Source organism: Falco rusticolus, chromosome 8, assembly GCF_015220075.1.
Source record: "Falco rusticolus isolate bFalRus1 chromosome 8, bFalRus1.pri, whole genome shotgun sequence".
Lineage (NCBI taxonomy): Eukaryota > Metazoa > Chordata > Aves > Falconiformes > Falconidae > Falco > Falco rusticolus.
Window position 1 is genome coordinate 10,235,132 of NC_051194.1, and position 16,952 is coordinate 10,252,083.

Consider the following 16,952-nt stretch of genomic DNA (forward strand, 5'->3'; position numbering starts at 1 on the left):
CGTCCACTGTGCAGTTACCTAGCCCACTAGATCTTCCTGTTGGTTCCCGTCCTTGCCACAGGGCTTGCTGTAGCATTTGCCGAGGAGCAGCTTCTCTCAGGGGAGTGGAGGGGTGGTGTCGGTGCGTGAGTATGTGAGGCTGCTGCTTGTCAGCACTCCCGATGGTCAGGCATAGCAGCTAAAATGTTCTCCTCTGGCCAGATGCTTAGACGCCTGCACGTCCAACGATGCCACATGCCTCTCTGGGTTTTTGAATTAAGTCTCTGGAGCTGTACAGACTCCCTCATGTTTTTCCTACCTACGTTTCACTGTGGCAGTGCTGCAGATGGTGTCTGCTTAGCAGCACTGGCTATCAAGGCAACAACATAGAGAGCAGCATAGTGAAAACTATGATATTATTAAAATTCTCTGGGTTTTTGTAATGCAGATTCTCGTCTTGTAGTAGTGACACCCTTGGGTTGAGCTTCTCAGGCAAACATTTGTTTGAGCTGTTTGCAGCAATACCTTGACCTTTATCTCATATGATTAAGCTTAAAACTTTCATGTGATTGCCTTGCATGTTTGGTTCTGAAGCTGCCTTTCTTTAAGTCTTTGGTGTCTTAAGATGAGTGACGATGGGACCAGCTCTATTTTTATACTCAGGAACTGTGTTAAAGTTGTCTTTCCCCCCCTGCCCCATATCAATATTTGGTGTAAGGACAACAGTCAGGCCTAAAGCCCCTAGCTGACTGCTTCCCCACTGAACCTCAGCGTTGTGTTCCTCTGACTGCTGCTTCTTGGTGGTCAAATTTACCCCTTTCCTCACACCTCTTCTCCCTATTACAGTCTCTTGTGAGGAGCTGAAAACAGCTTTCAAAAATCTTGGATAGATTAAGCCTGTAGGCAATTCTGAGTTCTCTGTTCAAGAATTTCAGGGGAAAATTTGATGAAGTGAAGAGGCAAGTGTCGGTGTTTTCAGAAGCTACATGGATTGGTTTTGTTATGTGCAGCTAAGCACTCAGAACACACCCTCTGCGATTACTGTCAGAGCTAATTTACTAATTATTTGTGTATGATAGGAAGCATTTCCAGTCTGTGAACTCTTGAACTGTTTTCTGCACAGCATGCAGGAGGTTTTTCACTTCTAAATAATAAAAATGTATGTGTTATATACAAACATATATAAAATATATTTATAATTTTATATATTTTTAATGTATATTAAACAGTGTAATAGGAATCTAGTGAGTGATGTCATGGACGGTCTATAAAAATCACCCTTTCCCAAATATCACCTGTTTTGCTCATTTTAAGCTTAGGCTAGTTTTGGCAGGAAACAAAAAAAATCACCCTCCTTTAGAGGTTCACTCTGTTCCTGACATCTTGTGGTGCTAGGTCGCTTGATGCGCTGTGTGCGGTGTCCAGTTGCATACCACTCCAATGACTTCTGCCTCGCTGCTGGGTCCGTGGTCCTCGCCTCCAACAGCATCATCTGCCCCAACCACTTCACTGCACGGAGGGGCTGTCGCAACCACGAGCACGTCAACGTCAGCTGGTGCTTTGTCTGCTCGGAAGGTGAGACAGTCTGTGCTAGGTCCCCTGTCACCAAGGAATGCCTTGATAGAAAGTCATTAGAGCAGGCAGAAGCTTTGCCTGTCCAGAATGTGCCAGTGACAACTGCAGAGAACAAACTGTCTTCGTGTTCATCCCCATCTGAGTCCAGTTTCAGGCTAGGACTTTTTCTGGATCCTTAGAATGGTTCTTTTTGCAGCATGAGTAGGGCACAACATTTGAAAAGGGTTTGCAGAAGAGCATCATGCCCTTTTCCCAGCTGTGTCTGTCTGGAAGTGTGGAGTCCAGGGCTTCTGCACAGTGACTGATAAATTCCTCCTCCTTTTCTTTGCAGGGGGCAGCCTTTTATGCTGTGAGTCATGCCCGGCTGCGTTTCACCGTGAGTGTCTAAACATTGAGATGCCAGAGGGAAGCTGGTATTGTAATGATTGCAAGGCAGGCAAAAAGCCACACTACAAGGAAGTAGTCTGGGTGAAAGTTGGGCGATACAGGTAGGTGAAGGTAGAACAGACTTACCCCCATGTCTTCTTCATGCAGTGCTCATGGTGATTGAGGTGAGAAGCTGCTCCTCTCTGCAGGGTACAGTGCAGCAGCCTGTGGCTTTTTTGCATGCATGTAGCAGTTGGTAAAATGGGTTCTTTCATCCTCCAGTAGCCTCTGGTCTCCCCACCAGCCTTGCTGATAGCCCTCACACACTTTTTCCCCGTGTCTCCATACAGTAGCATACTTCTCAGGTGGTTGCAAGTGGGGAAGCCAGAGGTTTCACCTGTCCTTGCCTGCGTTGCAGGTGGTGGCCAGCTGAGATTTGCCATCCTAGGACAATTCCTGTCAACATCCAGAAGATGAAACATGACATCGGTGAGTTCCCTGTGCTGTTCTTTGGCTCCAAGGATTACCTCTGGACCCACCAGGCCCGTGTGTTCCCTTACATGGAAGGTGATGTCAGCAGCAAAGACAAGATGGGGAAGGGCGTTGATGGCATATACAAGAAAGGTAACTTGTCTTCATCCAGGGAGGTATATGTTCTTTTTCTCTTCGTTCCCACTTGGAGAAGTAGCATTCTTGTAACAGAGAAAAATGTCGTCTTAGAGCTAAAGTGAAATTAAATTTATAGAATGAGCTGCTGCTTCTCTGTCATCCAGTGCACTCAGAATTTTCATTGGTCTGACTCCTAGAGAGGGAGAAGGGTGTGCAGATCTTGAATGCTTCTCCAGCTCTGATGTAGCAGCTCTAAATCCAAGTGAGTTGCTGCTTTGTCAGTTTCCATGTGTCTAATAAAGCCATTATCTGTATAGAAAAATGCACTTGAGAGCTGTGAATGCAGCTGCCCGACACCTCTTCCCAAAAGCAGGCAAAGCTAGCTGACAGTTTGGATGCTTTATCACCCATGGGCAGGCCCCTTACCGTAACTCCTGTGACTGTCCTGCTGCATTGGCCTTTTCTTCACCCCCGACAGTGAACTTCTCTGCCACTGAAGTACGTGGCCAGGGAGGTTTGCTTGTAGGACTGGGAGCACTGGGTGGACATTGGCAGCCCGGCTCTGTCTGAGCAGAGAGAGTTCCTCATAACACAGCCTGTTCTCTCACTTAGCTCTACAGGAGGCTGCAGTAAGATTTGAAGAGTTGAAGGCACAGAAGGAACTAAGACAGCTTCAGGAAGACAAAAAGAATGACAAGAAACCTCCTCCCTACAAACACATCAAGGTGAGGGCAGGTAGTGGGGGGACAGGTGCAGAACAGAAGTCTTGAGCTCTCGGTGCACGTGATTTACAAGTAGATAGAAACATTTCTACTGGTTGGGCATCTTGCTGCATTTGAAAGTCACTTTCGTCCTCTTGGCGTCTTCAGTCATCCTCCACAGGATTCCTGTATGCACAGAGCTGTATGGAAGCTGAACACCAGTAATGGAGGTACTCTGATTTACTGGAACAGCTCTGGACATCTCAGTGCTGTTCATTGCCAGTTTTGTGGTCTGAAGGAAGTGTCTCTCCACCTTGAGAACTTAGGGGAGAGTGCTAGTATGCTAGCTAGTGCTAGCGTACAGTATGCTCGTGTACCGTATGCTACTGATGGCAAGGTGGGTGTCCCAGGTGCTGCAAGATAGAGGATGGTCAGGGTGCAGTGGAGCAGAGCTGCGTGAAGTATCTTGTTTCATCTCTGCTATTGTTTTATATCTTTATCTGTATCAGTTGGTGACTGGACAGAAATACTAAAGCAGATGGATGAGCTGGAATATCGGCCCTTTTGCAGAGTCTTGGGGAACGCTTCATGTTTAGGGCTGTGTTTTGAGGTAGAATTGGGGCAACAGTAGAAGTTCTACAGGATGGAGGTGACTTGAGAGGGGAGCTAGGGCCAAGTGGGTGCATATGCTTGAGATGTGGCTCCAGACTGATCAGAAACCAGGGACTCGGGGACTGTTCTTTTTTTCATTGCATCTGTCTGCTCCTTCCCTTTTTCATGTGGCAAACTATGAAAGCTTAAATGATTTCTGGCACTTTTTGTTTCTGGCTAGAATTTCTAGGCAGGCAGGTATATCCTGCATGAGATACTATATGTACAGTGTAAAAACCACAACTGAATGCTGTGGCAGCAGTGTGGGCCAGGCTGCTTCAGTGGAGGAAACACAGTTTCTCATTATAGATATTTTTAAGCCTGTCTCTGGCTGCAACGTGAAGGAACTTTGGAAGCAGTTTGGAGCCTTTGAAATACCCTTTTAATATAAATAATAATGGCCATGGTTGTTAGCTATGGCAGCTCTTCTGAGGTCTGTATGCAAGTTGTTTGTCTCTGTGAAAGCAGAGCAGTTTGCAGGAGCATACGGTGAACTGGAGAAGACTTCAGGGTGGAATGGCCAGAGCTGGCTGTGTCCGCTCCCATGCTGGCCGAAGGAGATCAGCACCCTGGGGGTCCATCCCAAGGAGCACCAACATGAAAGGCTGCTGTAAAATACACTTGGGATCCTTCGTCACATCAGGATTGTGGCTAGTCCAAGCATCGCCCTGTTTTGGAGCTGGTTTTGTACTAGCAGTGCCTCAGAGAGTAGGGAAGGCTTGCAGGACACGTGTGCGTGCTCAGACACTGTGGTCGCTTGGAGTGGCAGTGCCAGAGCCAGCAAGGGCACCTCTGTCTGCCTGGCGGTGGGCTGACCTAATCGTGTGAGTCTCATCACTCTTAATGAGGTGATGAACTAACAGCCTGAGTAAGAGATGGGAAGCAGCAGAGAACAGAAGAGTGACGAGGAAGGTTGAAGGTGGGAGGCAGTATTAGGATGAAGGAGAGGCTGTGTTGAAGAGATTAATCAGGGGTTTCTGCAGAGTTTGCTTTTGAACAAAAAAAGGAGGATCAGGGCTAGGGCAGCCTCAGGCAGGCTGCCAGCATGGCAGCTTTGCTCTGTGGGTGGAACTAGATAAATTATGTGCAGGCTGGAATAGTTTTGCTAAGTGATCCCCTCCTTTCGTGTTCTGGGAGAGGAAAGGGAGCCGATGGTGTTGCTCACCTGGGCAAAGAACAGTGAGGAGCTTTTCTTCAGTGTCTCTCTTCAAAGTCCTGATTCTCTGTTGACTGCCTTTCAGCGTTTGCTGCCTTTAACCAAAACCAAAGGACCTTGCTCATGCCACAGACATGCCAGTCACTTCTTCACCTGGTGCTACGCTCTGCTTCCTTCTGGAGTGGTTTTTAGAGAGCTCCTTGGCTTAAATCTGAGGTCCTTTTTGGGCCTTCCAACCCCAGCCTACTCTGTTTTTTCTGTTTTTTCTTTGATTTACATCTGCAGGACAGTTGAGTGGCCTGGTGCCTAGGTAGACCCTCTGTACTCTGTCATGGGAATGCCAGCCTGGTTCTCATAGTGACAGCTGGGCGCACAAACCAGCTTGAAGGTAACAGATTCAAAAAAACAGGGCTGTAAGGAAAACCCGTAGCTTTTTCCTTAGAAAAGCACCTGACACTTAAAGAGACTGGAGAAGGTGTTGTTTCACAGAGAAGACGGTTTGGTGTCGGTCACAGGTACGGTGTGCACCCAACAAGAGGTCACGTGGGCTGGATGTAGGCACAGTGGTGTTGGCAAGGGGACATTTGGCAGCCTCTCCCCGCTTTAGGGTCATAGAAGACACACTGCACCAGGTAGTGCCTATGGGGCCCTGCATCCTCCTTAGATCTTCCCTCTAACTGTATATATAGTGTTCCCTGTACTGTGTCCTTCAGCCCCTTGCTGTAATTAACTAGCACTGCAACCTGTCAGCTCGTAGGCAAGGACTGAGTATAGAAGTGACTAGCGGGATAAACTGTGTTGTTCTTAAGAGCTAATGTCCTTCATGTGCATTCAAGGTGAACCGGCCGGTGGGTAAGGTGCAGATCTTCACTGCAGACCTGTCTGAGATACCACGTTGCAACTGCAAACCAACAGATGAAAACCCGTGCGGTCTGGACTCCGAATGCATCAATCGCATGTTGCTCTATGAATGCCACCCCATGGTCTGCCCTGCCGGGGAGCGCTGCCAGAACCAGTGCTTCTCCAAGCGGCAGTATCCGGAGGTACAAATTTTCCGCACACTGGCTCGAGGCTGGGGCTTGCAAGCCAAAACAGACATCAGAAAGGTACATGCTCTGTTGCTGTGCGTAATTTTCTCTTGCCACTTCTCCCTTGCTCAACATTGGTTTTGACAGATTTGAAGTAACGGCTAACTTCCCTAATTTGGAGACGACTTCTTGCCATAGAATGCTGTTTAGGAAAGAAATGGGTGAATTTAGCTTTTCCAGTCCTGACAAGAATGTTTTGGTTCAACTAACCAAGAAAATTGTTCGCATGTTGATGTCCCACAGGGTGAGAAAGATGATTGCTCTGTCTGCTTGTATGGATCATGAGCTTTGAGTACACCAGAACACTGACCTAAAAACAGTGCTCAGGATTTCCGGATGGGGAACAATGATTATACCTCCCCCCGATTCTTGAATAGCCAGGCTTTTCCAGCATGGGAATCTTGTATCAGAAACTGAAACCAGGGCTTGGGCCTTACAAAAGGTTAATATCCTGGAGATGGCTGTTATTATTGCTGAAACGGTTATCTCCAGCTAAAACACTTCTATATATATGTTTTTTCAAATCCAGAGAATAGTAATTCTGTGGACACACGTCTGTGCTGAATAAAGAAGGAAGAATGTTAAAAGCAAAAAGAACCCCAAAGCTAAAAAAGAGGAGAAGTGAAACAGAGGATAATTAGCGTAGTAGGAGAAGAATGTCTGAAAAAGGCCTAGGGACACCATGCTATGGGAGAGGGCTTGATAGCAGAAGGAAAAATGTGAGTCCGTCCTGTTTAGGCTTTGCTGCCTGCTGTGACACAGGTGAAAGAATCTCTCTGCTATTCACGCATAACGTGCCTGTTATGTTTCATTTTCAGCAGACAGCCTGGAAACTGCAAAACTCAGTTAAATGGAGGCGCATATTAGCCCCACTGCAGCAGAGCTGGCATTCCCTTTGACCGTAGAAGTACGGTCTCTGCGGTACTTCACTGCAGGGGAACTCCACGGATTCACTGCAGGAGCAGGTGCCCTAGGTGCATCACGCTGCTCGCTGCTCGGTGTGGTTGGTCCTCGAAGGGGTACCGTTTCCAGCTGGAATGCAGTTACACAGTGCTTTGAGCTTTGCAGCAAAGAGCTGTTCTTCTGGTTTGCTTTTATGCTGTCCTTGAATATTCTTTCTGTAGCACGAAGAATAATCTGATAGCTGTTGTTGCTTAATTTATTTCAAGTTATTTGTTGAGCATGTGAAATGGATGTATGATTCACTGAAGATTATAGGTCAAACTGGCTGCAAAGCACAGAAGATTTTTATGAAAAGGTTTCCACAAAGGAAATAGGAGTTAAGTTTTAGCACAGAGGTGGGTATCAGCTTGTTGTTTTCTCTGTGGCAGGGTGAATTTGTTAATGAGTATGTTGGGGAGCTAATTGATGAAGAAGAGTGCCGAGCCCGAATCCGCTATGCTCAGGAGCATGACATCACCAATTTCTACATGTTGACACTGGATAAGGTATGTGGAATGCATTTCTCTTGCCAGGATCCTAGACAAAAGTAAAATGATTGCAAGCAGGGCATGATAGCGGTCTTCTCCAGGAAGTAAAAAGGTACTAAGAGTTGCTGATGAGCTGGCCTGCATTTCCATTGAAGAGGAGACTAAAAGAACGGACGTAACATGCAGTTAGAGGAGCTTCAGGCTGGATGTTAGGATTTAGGGGGAAAGTCTGAACCAACAACTTTGGAGTTCATTCAGAACAGGTCGGGCAGTTGTCCGAGTATTGTAGATCCTGCTTTGGCGTAACAGCGTGAATTTGGCAACCTCGGGATCCCTCCCAGCAGCTGAACCCTGGAGAGTCCAGAACTGGACTGATGTGTGCCAGAGAAGGCATTGGCCTTCAGATGTACAAGTGTCAGGCACAGTGAGACCTTCATTTAAGTTGAGATCCCGTGTCTTGCTGATCTAAGTAAAGGGGTGGAATTTGTTACACCCACAGGCTCCTCAGTGAGTCCTGGAGGCCAGGCTGTTGGTATGAGGTCCTGGCTTTCAGAGGTAAGTAGTTTTGTCAGCTGTTTTTCACACTTTGTCGCTCAGCCTTAGAATAATTAGAAAGAAACCATGAAAGCAGGCATGGGAAGAAGCCGTCAAGTGTGGGACAGGATAGCAATATGATTGCTTTCCGGCTGTCCCCTGTTCTTGCTGGAAATCACACTGACCATATCTTTTTCTCCTTGTCTGACTGATCGGCAGGAGCAGGGTCAAAAGCAAGTGTTAATATCTCCCTCATTATTATAAAACCAAATCTTAAGTTGCAGCTGCCCTCTTCTCTCCAGCATGGTCTAACAAATGTAGTGTGCTGCACAGAAGCGTACCTCACACATTACATACTGTTCCTATTTTCCTTCTGTACACTGCTGTACAAGGAATAGGAACCGATACTTTTCTTTGAAGCAGAAGTTGGGGTCTGGAACCGCCAGTGCTGCCTTGGAAGTGTGCTGGTGTAGTGTTTATCCAGTACTGACACCGCAGGGAGAAGTAACTTCCCAGAAAGCAGCAGCAGCACTTCCCTGGCTGTTCAGGACCCATGTGCCTTTGAAGAGGAAGATGATGTTGTGCAGGAGGCTGTATTGCTGTATGATCTGCCAGCCCCGACCAGACATCAGTGTGTGAAGCTGGCTGAGTGTCTGTTGATTGCCCAGGCAACACAGCATCACCTGTCACTGACGCTCGGCTAAAACACATGTTGGAACTCAGGTGCTTTGCAAGCATCACCAGATGCCTCTGCTGTCATACTTTTCAGTACTGATCAATGCTTTCTTGGTATACTGGTACCTGGGCTGCAGTGGCTTGAGCAGGAGACAACAGTTTGTTAAATATGTTTTTCTGTTTTGTTTTTCTCAATTCCAGGATCGAATCATTGACGCTGGGCCAAAGGGCAATTACGCTCGGTTCATGAACCATTGCTGCCAGCCAAACTGTGAGACTCAGAAATGGTGTGTGAATGGCGATACTCGGGTCGGGCTCTTCGCAATTGTAAATATCAAAGCTGGTAAGGAGCCCCACTCTGTCAGTACCTGCAGTTAAAAGTGTGGGAGTGTTTGTCTAAGGAAAGGGGATGGTTTGTAGCTCCCTGGGAAGATACCTAATTTTTGTTTTCATATAGGCATTCATGAGACTTAACACCAGCATTTTACATAACGAAACATGTACATCCATGTTATAAATGAAATTTCATTATAGTTCTGATTTACAGGGCCAAGAAATGGAATTAAACACGTTTTAGCTGTTGTATGTGGTAGGAACATGGAGTTGCACTGAGTTTTCAGTCCACACAGATCTATGGGGAGATAAATAGTTGGTAACATTGTTGTAGTTGTGACAGTCACTTGTGGCATTGTATTTCAAAAGTACTTTTTACTTCAGCAGTAAGGTTCTGCCCCATAGTTCATTACAACTTGCTTGGTTTTGATCTGCTTGTGCCAGGGACTGAGCTGACTTTCAACTACAATCTGGAGTGTTTGGGAAATGGAAAGACCGTTTGTAAATGTGGTGCCCCAAACTGCAGTGGCTTCCTAGGAGTACGGCCAAAGGTATGATGCCTCCTTTAAGCTTTTGTTTTTCAAAATCACCTCTTTGCATAGATATGTATCACTTGTTGCAGGAAGGGCAATCTGCTTTTGGTCTGGCCATGAGAACACTTGAAATGAGTTGAATATTCAAGTTTTCATTCTAAGAGAGCAGATCTTAGACCTCAGTTGTTAAGAGTTTCTATAAATAATGACAGGAAATTGTATCTTACACCAAAAGAGTAAATAAAAGATTTTTTTTCAGAATTTTCTGCTTATTATCATGGCAATTTCCATTGCACTAGAGGAGCAAAGGACAGGCATGGGAAAGACCTAACATCGGATAACCAAGAAACCACAGCTCAGCCCATTTGCCAAAGTAAAGGCCTGAGTAAATTGTGAGCATGCATGGAAAGCCAGCAAACTCGCATTCCTCCAGACTGGAATTTCTTTAGAGCCAGAAGGCTTCTACATCACCATCTTTGCTGTAATAAGAAAAGTTACTGGTTTTTTTTCCTTCTTTTAATTAAGCAACCTGAGTTTACAGATCAGACAGGAATAAGAAATTTGCCATATCTGTAGTAGAAAAAGCACTAGCTTTTAGAATTCCCTGACTTTTGAGAGCTTCGGTTTTTAACTGTAATGTTGAGTAACAGGAATTGATTTCAATTACCTCCTTGTGTGAGCTGATTCTCACTGGGAAAAGGAAATAACAGGAGCAGTTGGCCGAGTTCCCAGCTGTCACCAGCTAAATCTATGTCTCAGCTGTTGGTTTGTTTCAAGAGCTTCACCAAATCAAGTCTATAATCCCTGTGCCCTGGCATGTGGATACTGGCAGCTTACCCAGAGTTAAGGGTTAAAAGCTCCAGCAGCACAGTTGTTAAGCCCTGTCAATATATAGGGAAGGTTTTATGAATTCTCCAAAGAGCTTAGTTCTGCAGGAAAATTAACTTACAATAAAAAAAACCCACACCAAATTGATGTCTTCAGAAGTTGACAGATGAGGTGAATTACACGTCTAATGTATTTAGTCCTTTTTTTGGGTTGTGATTTAAAGTTCAATTGATTTTGTGCTGCTCTTATGTTATACATGGCTTGACTGTCATTTTTGCCCTGAAATTGCAGGTTCCATGATGGAAATCGGAGAAACGTGCCCTTTAGTTGGCATTAATGTTCCATTGTGATGCCTGAGGCGACTCATTCCATCTTGATGAGATGGGATAAGAAACAATACCCAAGAAAACTGTACCTTGGGTTTTCTTTTTTTCAAATTCATTCCACAATAGATGCATTTTTAAGCTTCCTGAAGATACAGCAAGACAAAACTGATTATACACAAGTTCACTCTTAAAAGTGACCTTTCTAACTGGAAATGTGGAAGAATGCTTGGGAGTCAATTGTACTGCAGTGAGCAAGTGGGAATGGCTTAGCTCAGCTGATAGACCTGGTTTAGACATTCAAATTAGCTGTGAAAGGTTTTTCTTGTTCTCTTTGTAATTAGATGGCTGAGGTGCTAAGCGCTTCGATAGGTGGAATAGTTTAGGTGGAGCGATTTCACTGCCTGCATTTTCAATGATAAGAAAGGCCTGACTTCTCTCCATTGTCAGTGGGGATGATGGAATGAAAACAGAAATATCCACATGTGAAGGGGAAGGAAACAATCGAGATGTAACTCCCTGGTGGTGGAACAGCTGGATAACCACCGCTGTGGAATTCTGAAATTGTAGGTCTGGAAACAAATGTTTTTAAATGTTTTGGTGGTTTTGGTTTTAATCTTGAGAGTGATGAAAATAGTGCCCCACATTTATGCAGAATAAAGGATGCAAAAATTGCCTAGGCATTGTCTCAGCACACGGAGATGTTCTGTGTGAAAAAGGACATGAAGATACGTGGAAAAATAGCATAAAATGTAGCTCATTTCTGTTTATCTAAACTAAACTGATAGTGCCTTAATAAAGTCACTGACTGGGGACAGATAGCATCATCTTTGTGTAGTTGGGTGTTTGGTGCAATGCCAGGCTTAGCCTGGAGAGGATGGGCGCTGGGGATCAGGAGTGGTCTGAGACCTTATGCAAAGGGAGGGGGGGCAGGGAAGGGGGGATGGCGTTGGACGAAGCCTTAGGCCAGAGAAGAGAGTGCTTAAAACATTTAGATGCCAATCTCTGGATCAGTTGTTTCATTACTGCCTGTAACACAGCTGTTGAAAGCGTGATAATTTAACTGGTTTTACGATGTGGGAGAGGGAGAGGATGGGGCAGTTGCAAAGGAATAATGGGAGTGTAACTGGGAATGGACTGGAGGTCAGAGATGTAGTATGCCAGAGTACACGCTGAGGGTAGTAGAAGAAAAAAATCTGCCATGAAATGGTCATCGATGAGCAGTCGTGGTGGAGGTGGGCTGTTGTGCCATTCAGCAGCCGCAGAACTCAGCTGCTGTTGCAACACAGCTGCAAAAAAAGGCAAATGCGGGTGGGAGTTCAGGAGGGACTTCCTGTTCTTTTGGAGAAGTGTTGGCATCCTTGTGCTCGGCCTGTTAGGTGTCATCTGAAGTTGCATGTATAATTCTGTAAATCATGTTTGGGAGAAATAAACTCAATAGGGGCAGAGAAAAGCCAGTAGGAAGATTGAGGCTGCAGACTGTGAAAGTGGTCTGTGAGGAGGAGAGTGTCCCCAATGGTTACTTCAGAGAGAGAGAGAAACTTCCACCAGAAAAGAGCAGCATTGACACGAGAATAAATGGGTCTAAACTGATCACAGATAAATTCAGACTGAAAATGGAGAGATGAGTCGGAACACCAAAAAGTGCTGGAAGGCCTGGGAGAGACTCCTTATGAATCATAGGTGCAAGGAGACACAGCTGCTTTGACTGAGGACCTGAAGAGTCCGTGAGAGGTGACACTAGCTCAGTGACTCCAGGCAGGCCCTGGCACCTCATTCTGCTGTTGCTAACTGTACATATCCTGTGTTTAATCAGGCTTTGGGGCAGGGCTCCCAGGCTCTTTTTTTTAAAAAAAAAAACACAAAAAACAACAAAACAAAACCAAAAAGAACTGTTTGCTGTAGTAAATTGGTTGCCAAATATTTAGAAGCACTGTAGAGATGCTTCAGATATGTCTCAGGTATGGCTGGCAGTGGGATTTTTATTTGCAGGGTTTGCAGTTATCTCCACTGTAGCAGGAAGGGAACAGATGGAAGGGGCAGAGACCTGCATTAACAGACGTTGTCTCACCCGCAGAGTCAACCCAGCCTCACCGAGGAAAAGTCCAAGAAGCTAAAGAGACGGCCGCAGATGAAGCGCAGGTCGCAAGCGGAGGTGATGAAGGAGCGAGAGGACGAGTGTTTCAGCTGTGGGGATGGAGGGCAGCTAGTTTCATGTAAGAAGCCAGGCTGCCCCAAGGTGTACCACGCAGACTGCCTCAACCTGACCAAGAGACCTGCAGGTCAGTGCTCTGCACAGCTGGGCTCGAAGTGTCCCAGGCGCTGCTCATCACCTTGCACTGACTTCACAGCATCTTAAAATTTAGAGAAAACTTGCTCACTTGAATAGACCTCGTGGCCCACGCGACACAACCCTGGTTTGCACCCCACTGTGACTGAAAAAAAGTGAATTAATTGCTGAAGGGAGAGCTGGTCCTTGCCTGAGAAAGAGGTTCTTGTGAGCTGACCCCATCCTTGGGGCATGGCAGGGGACAGTCCCAACAATAGTTGAAGTATTGATTCCTTAGATTGACTGTTCTCCCAAAGTTGAAGACAGTTGAGTGAGTGGAATGGTGAGGAAAAGCACTGAGGGAAAGTCGGAATTACAGAAGAATGTGTTAGATGGCTGAATAGCCATGAGTTCATAGTTAAGGAAGGGAACAGTATCAAAGCATAGCCTAGTTTGTGATGAAATCAGGCCAAAAATTAGAAGTAGAAAATATTCAAAAAGTTGGGTGCAGAGAAAGAAATAGGCTCCTTGTGTGAGTAATAAAACAGCTTTGAGTTCATTAGTAGCTCAGGAGGTGTAAAGTAACATCTGTTACAGGGAAAGATTTAAGTTGCATTTAAAAGTTGTAAGGAAGCTGGTTCCCCTTTGTTGTTTCCATTTTTGTTGGTTGCTAAAGGAATTCCTACGCCCTTTAATGAGTGTTCAGGTTTAACCAGTGCTCAGAACGGGAAGAAGTCTGACTTGGGTCTTAGTAGGCTGGTTAGCCCGATGTCTGCCAAGGCCAGGAGGATAGAAAAGCTGATACGGGATCAAGTGCCTAAAGAATTAAACGGTAAGAATATAAACAATACTAGATAACAAGTTTTTGGGTAAAACAGCTCTTCAAACCTAATTTAGGTTTTTTGCTAAGATAATAGATTTGGGTCGTAGAAGCAAAGACATTGAATTAATTTGTTTAGGGGGCTGTAAATCTTTTGATTTAATACTGAAAGCATTATCATAGTTAGAAATTCTCTGTTCAGCTCTGTACAGTATTTTCTGAACACATCGGAGGCAGGCTGAGAAACATGGAATCAAGTGGTCTCTGAAAGTAACTGCCAGGAGTCACTGCGACAGAATGTTTCTGTCGGCGCTCCAGCAGGGAGCCAGAAACGGGTGTTCAGCACCTCTAGCTGCAATTTGGCAGAAGGTGTAGAAGGGCTAGTAGCATATTTCATAGTTGACAGGCATAGTGGTGTTTGTGTGAATAGGGAATTCTATATATTGAATAGAATATAGGGCATTTTTATATATGTCCTAATATTCACTATGTATATATAGTGAATAGAGACAATAAGGCATTTGTACAGAAGAGCTTGGGGTTGTTCATTGAACAAATGCTGTAAGAGAGCAATGTGAAAGCCAAGGGGAGTGCAGGTCATTCCTATGAACATCATCATTCAGGGTGAGGGAGTCCTGAATATCACCTTTCTGTCCATTTTTTTGTGCCAAGACAAGGTGCTGTAAGTAACACCCTGGCAGGTTGTCCCATGCTTGAAAGTCTCCAATAAAGGAAAATCCAGCCTTTAGCCTGTTCCCCCGCTTTCCATTTAAGAAGTTTCTCCTAACAGTCTGACTTGGAAAAATAAAAAAGGATTGCTATCTCTTTGCTATCCATTTTTTTACATACCGGGAGACTGTCTCCTTAGTCCTTTTCTGGCTTAAGTAGACACAGTCTCTTCTTGCAGCTCTTACTTTCTAAAACTACTGTTCTGGGTCTGCTCTGGACTGTGTGCCGCTTGCCTACACCTTTTTAAAACTGTGGTAACAAAAGTATTTGAACAGTATTGCAGCTGAGGCCTTGATAACACCAACAAGAGAATAATTAAATTTTGTGTTTCACTGAAAATTTTGCGGGAAATGAGATTTCATTTGTTTTTCAAAAATAACTTCTATATTTACATGACTTTCATAATTTGCCCTATCATCCTTGAGTCCTCATCTTGATCTTTTTCACATATCTGTTTTATTTCTTCCTCCTGCTGACCTGCTTTGCACTGGTCTTTATTTAATTGCACCTTCTTGGTGCAGGAGCATCTGTCCAGTTTAAACTCTGAGCCTGTCTAACCGTATTTTTGCAGTCCCTCACAGCTTTGTTGTTGTCTACCCATTTCTGTAAGAGTATTTGCTGTTCTGTTTCCAGAAATTTAAATTAAAATACAGACTAATACAGACTTCTGAATGATGTCATTGGAAGTGCCTCCTCAGTTTGCCAGAAGAACATTAATAGCTGTTTTTGAGAATTATTTTCTGTCAGCTGTAGCCATTTTACTCTTCTTACATCTAGGCTGTTATTTTCATAGCCCCCTCCTTTGAGTATCATGCAGAACATGAAAGGTTCAGCACTTTTTACTTCAAATGTTTCCTCTGCCATGGGCATTGCTGTTGAGTAATTGAAATTTCCTGCTTGTTTGCATGTTACTAATTGTGTGATCTTACTTCCGAGAGCTCCAGGCTGTCTCTGGAGAGGCTGCTTATTCATTAGGCCTTTTATCCTGTCAAAGACCATTAGAGTGGTTTGATAGGATTTATCCTTCCTGCAACATACTGGCAGGTTTTGACTTACTTTATTTTCCATCTGTACAAATGACCTCTATAATAATAGTCCCAGAGTCTTTCCAGTGGCCAAAGTGAGTGTTGAGCGTGGCTCTCTGTGTTGCTTGTGGTGCGGGGAGAGCAACAACAGCCTGTGCCTGCAGCACTGAACGGGGAAGGGGGAAAACCACATGTAGTGGTAAACATCCCCACTCTGAAAAGGATACTGAAAAATTGGAAAAGACACAGAAAGGCTGCGTACATATTTTGAGACTGGAACAGGAGCCTTGGACTGGCTTCAGAGGAGGGGAAAAGCATGTTATGTGTTACCTTCAACCCCAGGGGAAAAGCAGTGTGATATAGGAGAGTGGAAAGTTGCACAGCTGCATCAAGAAATGCCCACAGTTGCTCAGTGCCGTGCTGCAGTCGTGCTCTCTTCCAGCCTCCCTGGAAAAGAGCTAGTAGCCAAAGCCACAGACGTGTGAGCTTGGTTCAGTCAGGCTAGGAAGGACACTGGCCCGGCGGGTGTCCCCGGCTGCCCTCCATCACCACTTGTGCTCTGAGTGCAGGCTGGCCTGTGCGAGGGCTGCTCTGCAGGGAGCTGCCCTTCACAGCAAGGCAGGGAGTTGGGGGGGCCCATGGGGTACTGGGGGAGCGTGGAGGCAGGAGGCATATTTGGAAAGGCAGCCGTGCTGGTCCTATGGTGAGAGGTCAGGAACTCAGTATCGTGTACCCTGGGTGCAAGTGTACATGTGTACATGAACTGTTCCTTGTGTACATGAACTGCTGAGAAGTGTTTGGTAAGAGACAGCAGCAGCCTTGACTGGGAGAGCAGGGGGCTGAACCAGTGAGGTCATCTACAAGTGAAAAAAGCAGCAATCTCTGAAGTCTATTTTTCCCCTCCATGTTGGTGTTGATACTGATGGTGAACAGATTCGGTGTGGAGCTCCTCAGGGAGCAGCTTGGCTTTGCTTTAAGCAGTGTTTTTATCATGGCCATACACAGAGGGTGAGGTAGGTACCTTTGTGTACAGAGACAACAGAAACTTACTCCCTTGTGATCACTGCCCTCTCACTTCTTCTTTCTGATAAACAGGAAGGGAGGTTATTGGCCCAGGATTAACAAAGACTTAGAAGAACCTGACTGAAATCTACTGAAAAAGTCTGCTGTGTGCATTATACAGAGATAACACTGTTGTTGTCTGTGTAAATCAGAGCCACAGAGGTGTGCAAGCTGGGGATGTCTGCTCCTCTCTAGGTGCCCATACCAGTTAGCGTTGTGCTGGAGCCAGATGGGCTTTTGGTCTGACCTGGCATGGCTTTGCGTTT

At 45.4% G+C, this 16,952-nt stretch overlaps 1 protein-coding gene across 8 annotated transcripts in view; it reads left to right on the forward strand.

Annotated features, from left to right (window-relative positions):
- NSD1 (nuclear receptor binding SET domain protein 1) overlaps nucleotides 1–16,952 on the forward strand; it is a 66,878-nt gene that overhangs the window by 40,725 nt on the left and 9,201 nt on the right. For 6 of the 8 annotated variants that reach the window (XM_037397179.1, XM_037397178.1, XM_037397180.1 and 3 more), the window contains 9 exons: nucleotides 1,375–1,554; nucleotides 1,886–2,042; nucleotides 2,339–2,544; nucleotides 3,142–3,254; nucleotides 5,874–6,143; nucleotides 7,457–7,573; nucleotides 8,966–9,107; nucleotides 9,542–9,648; nucleotides 12,859–13,063. In XM_037397179.1, coding sequence (XP_037253076.1) covers nucleotides 1,375–1,554; nucleotides 1,886–2,042; nucleotides 2,339–2,544; nucleotides 3,142–3,254; nucleotides 5,874–6,143; nucleotides 7,457–7,573; nucleotides 8,966–9,107; nucleotides 9,542–9,648; nucleotides 12,859–13,063 — 1,497 coding nt within the window. Of the gene's footprint in view, nucleotides 1–1,374; nucleotides 1,555–1,885; nucleotides 2,043–2,338; nucleotides 2,545–3,141; nucleotides 3,255–5,873; nucleotides 6,144–7,456; nucleotides 7,574–8,965; nucleotides 9,108–9,541; nucleotides 9,649–9,889; nucleotides 10,023–10,749; nucleotides 11,348–12,858; nucleotides 13,064–16,952 lie in introns of those variants that run through there. The other 2 variants (XR_005105718.1, XR_005105719.1) reach the window with 2 other exon arrangements.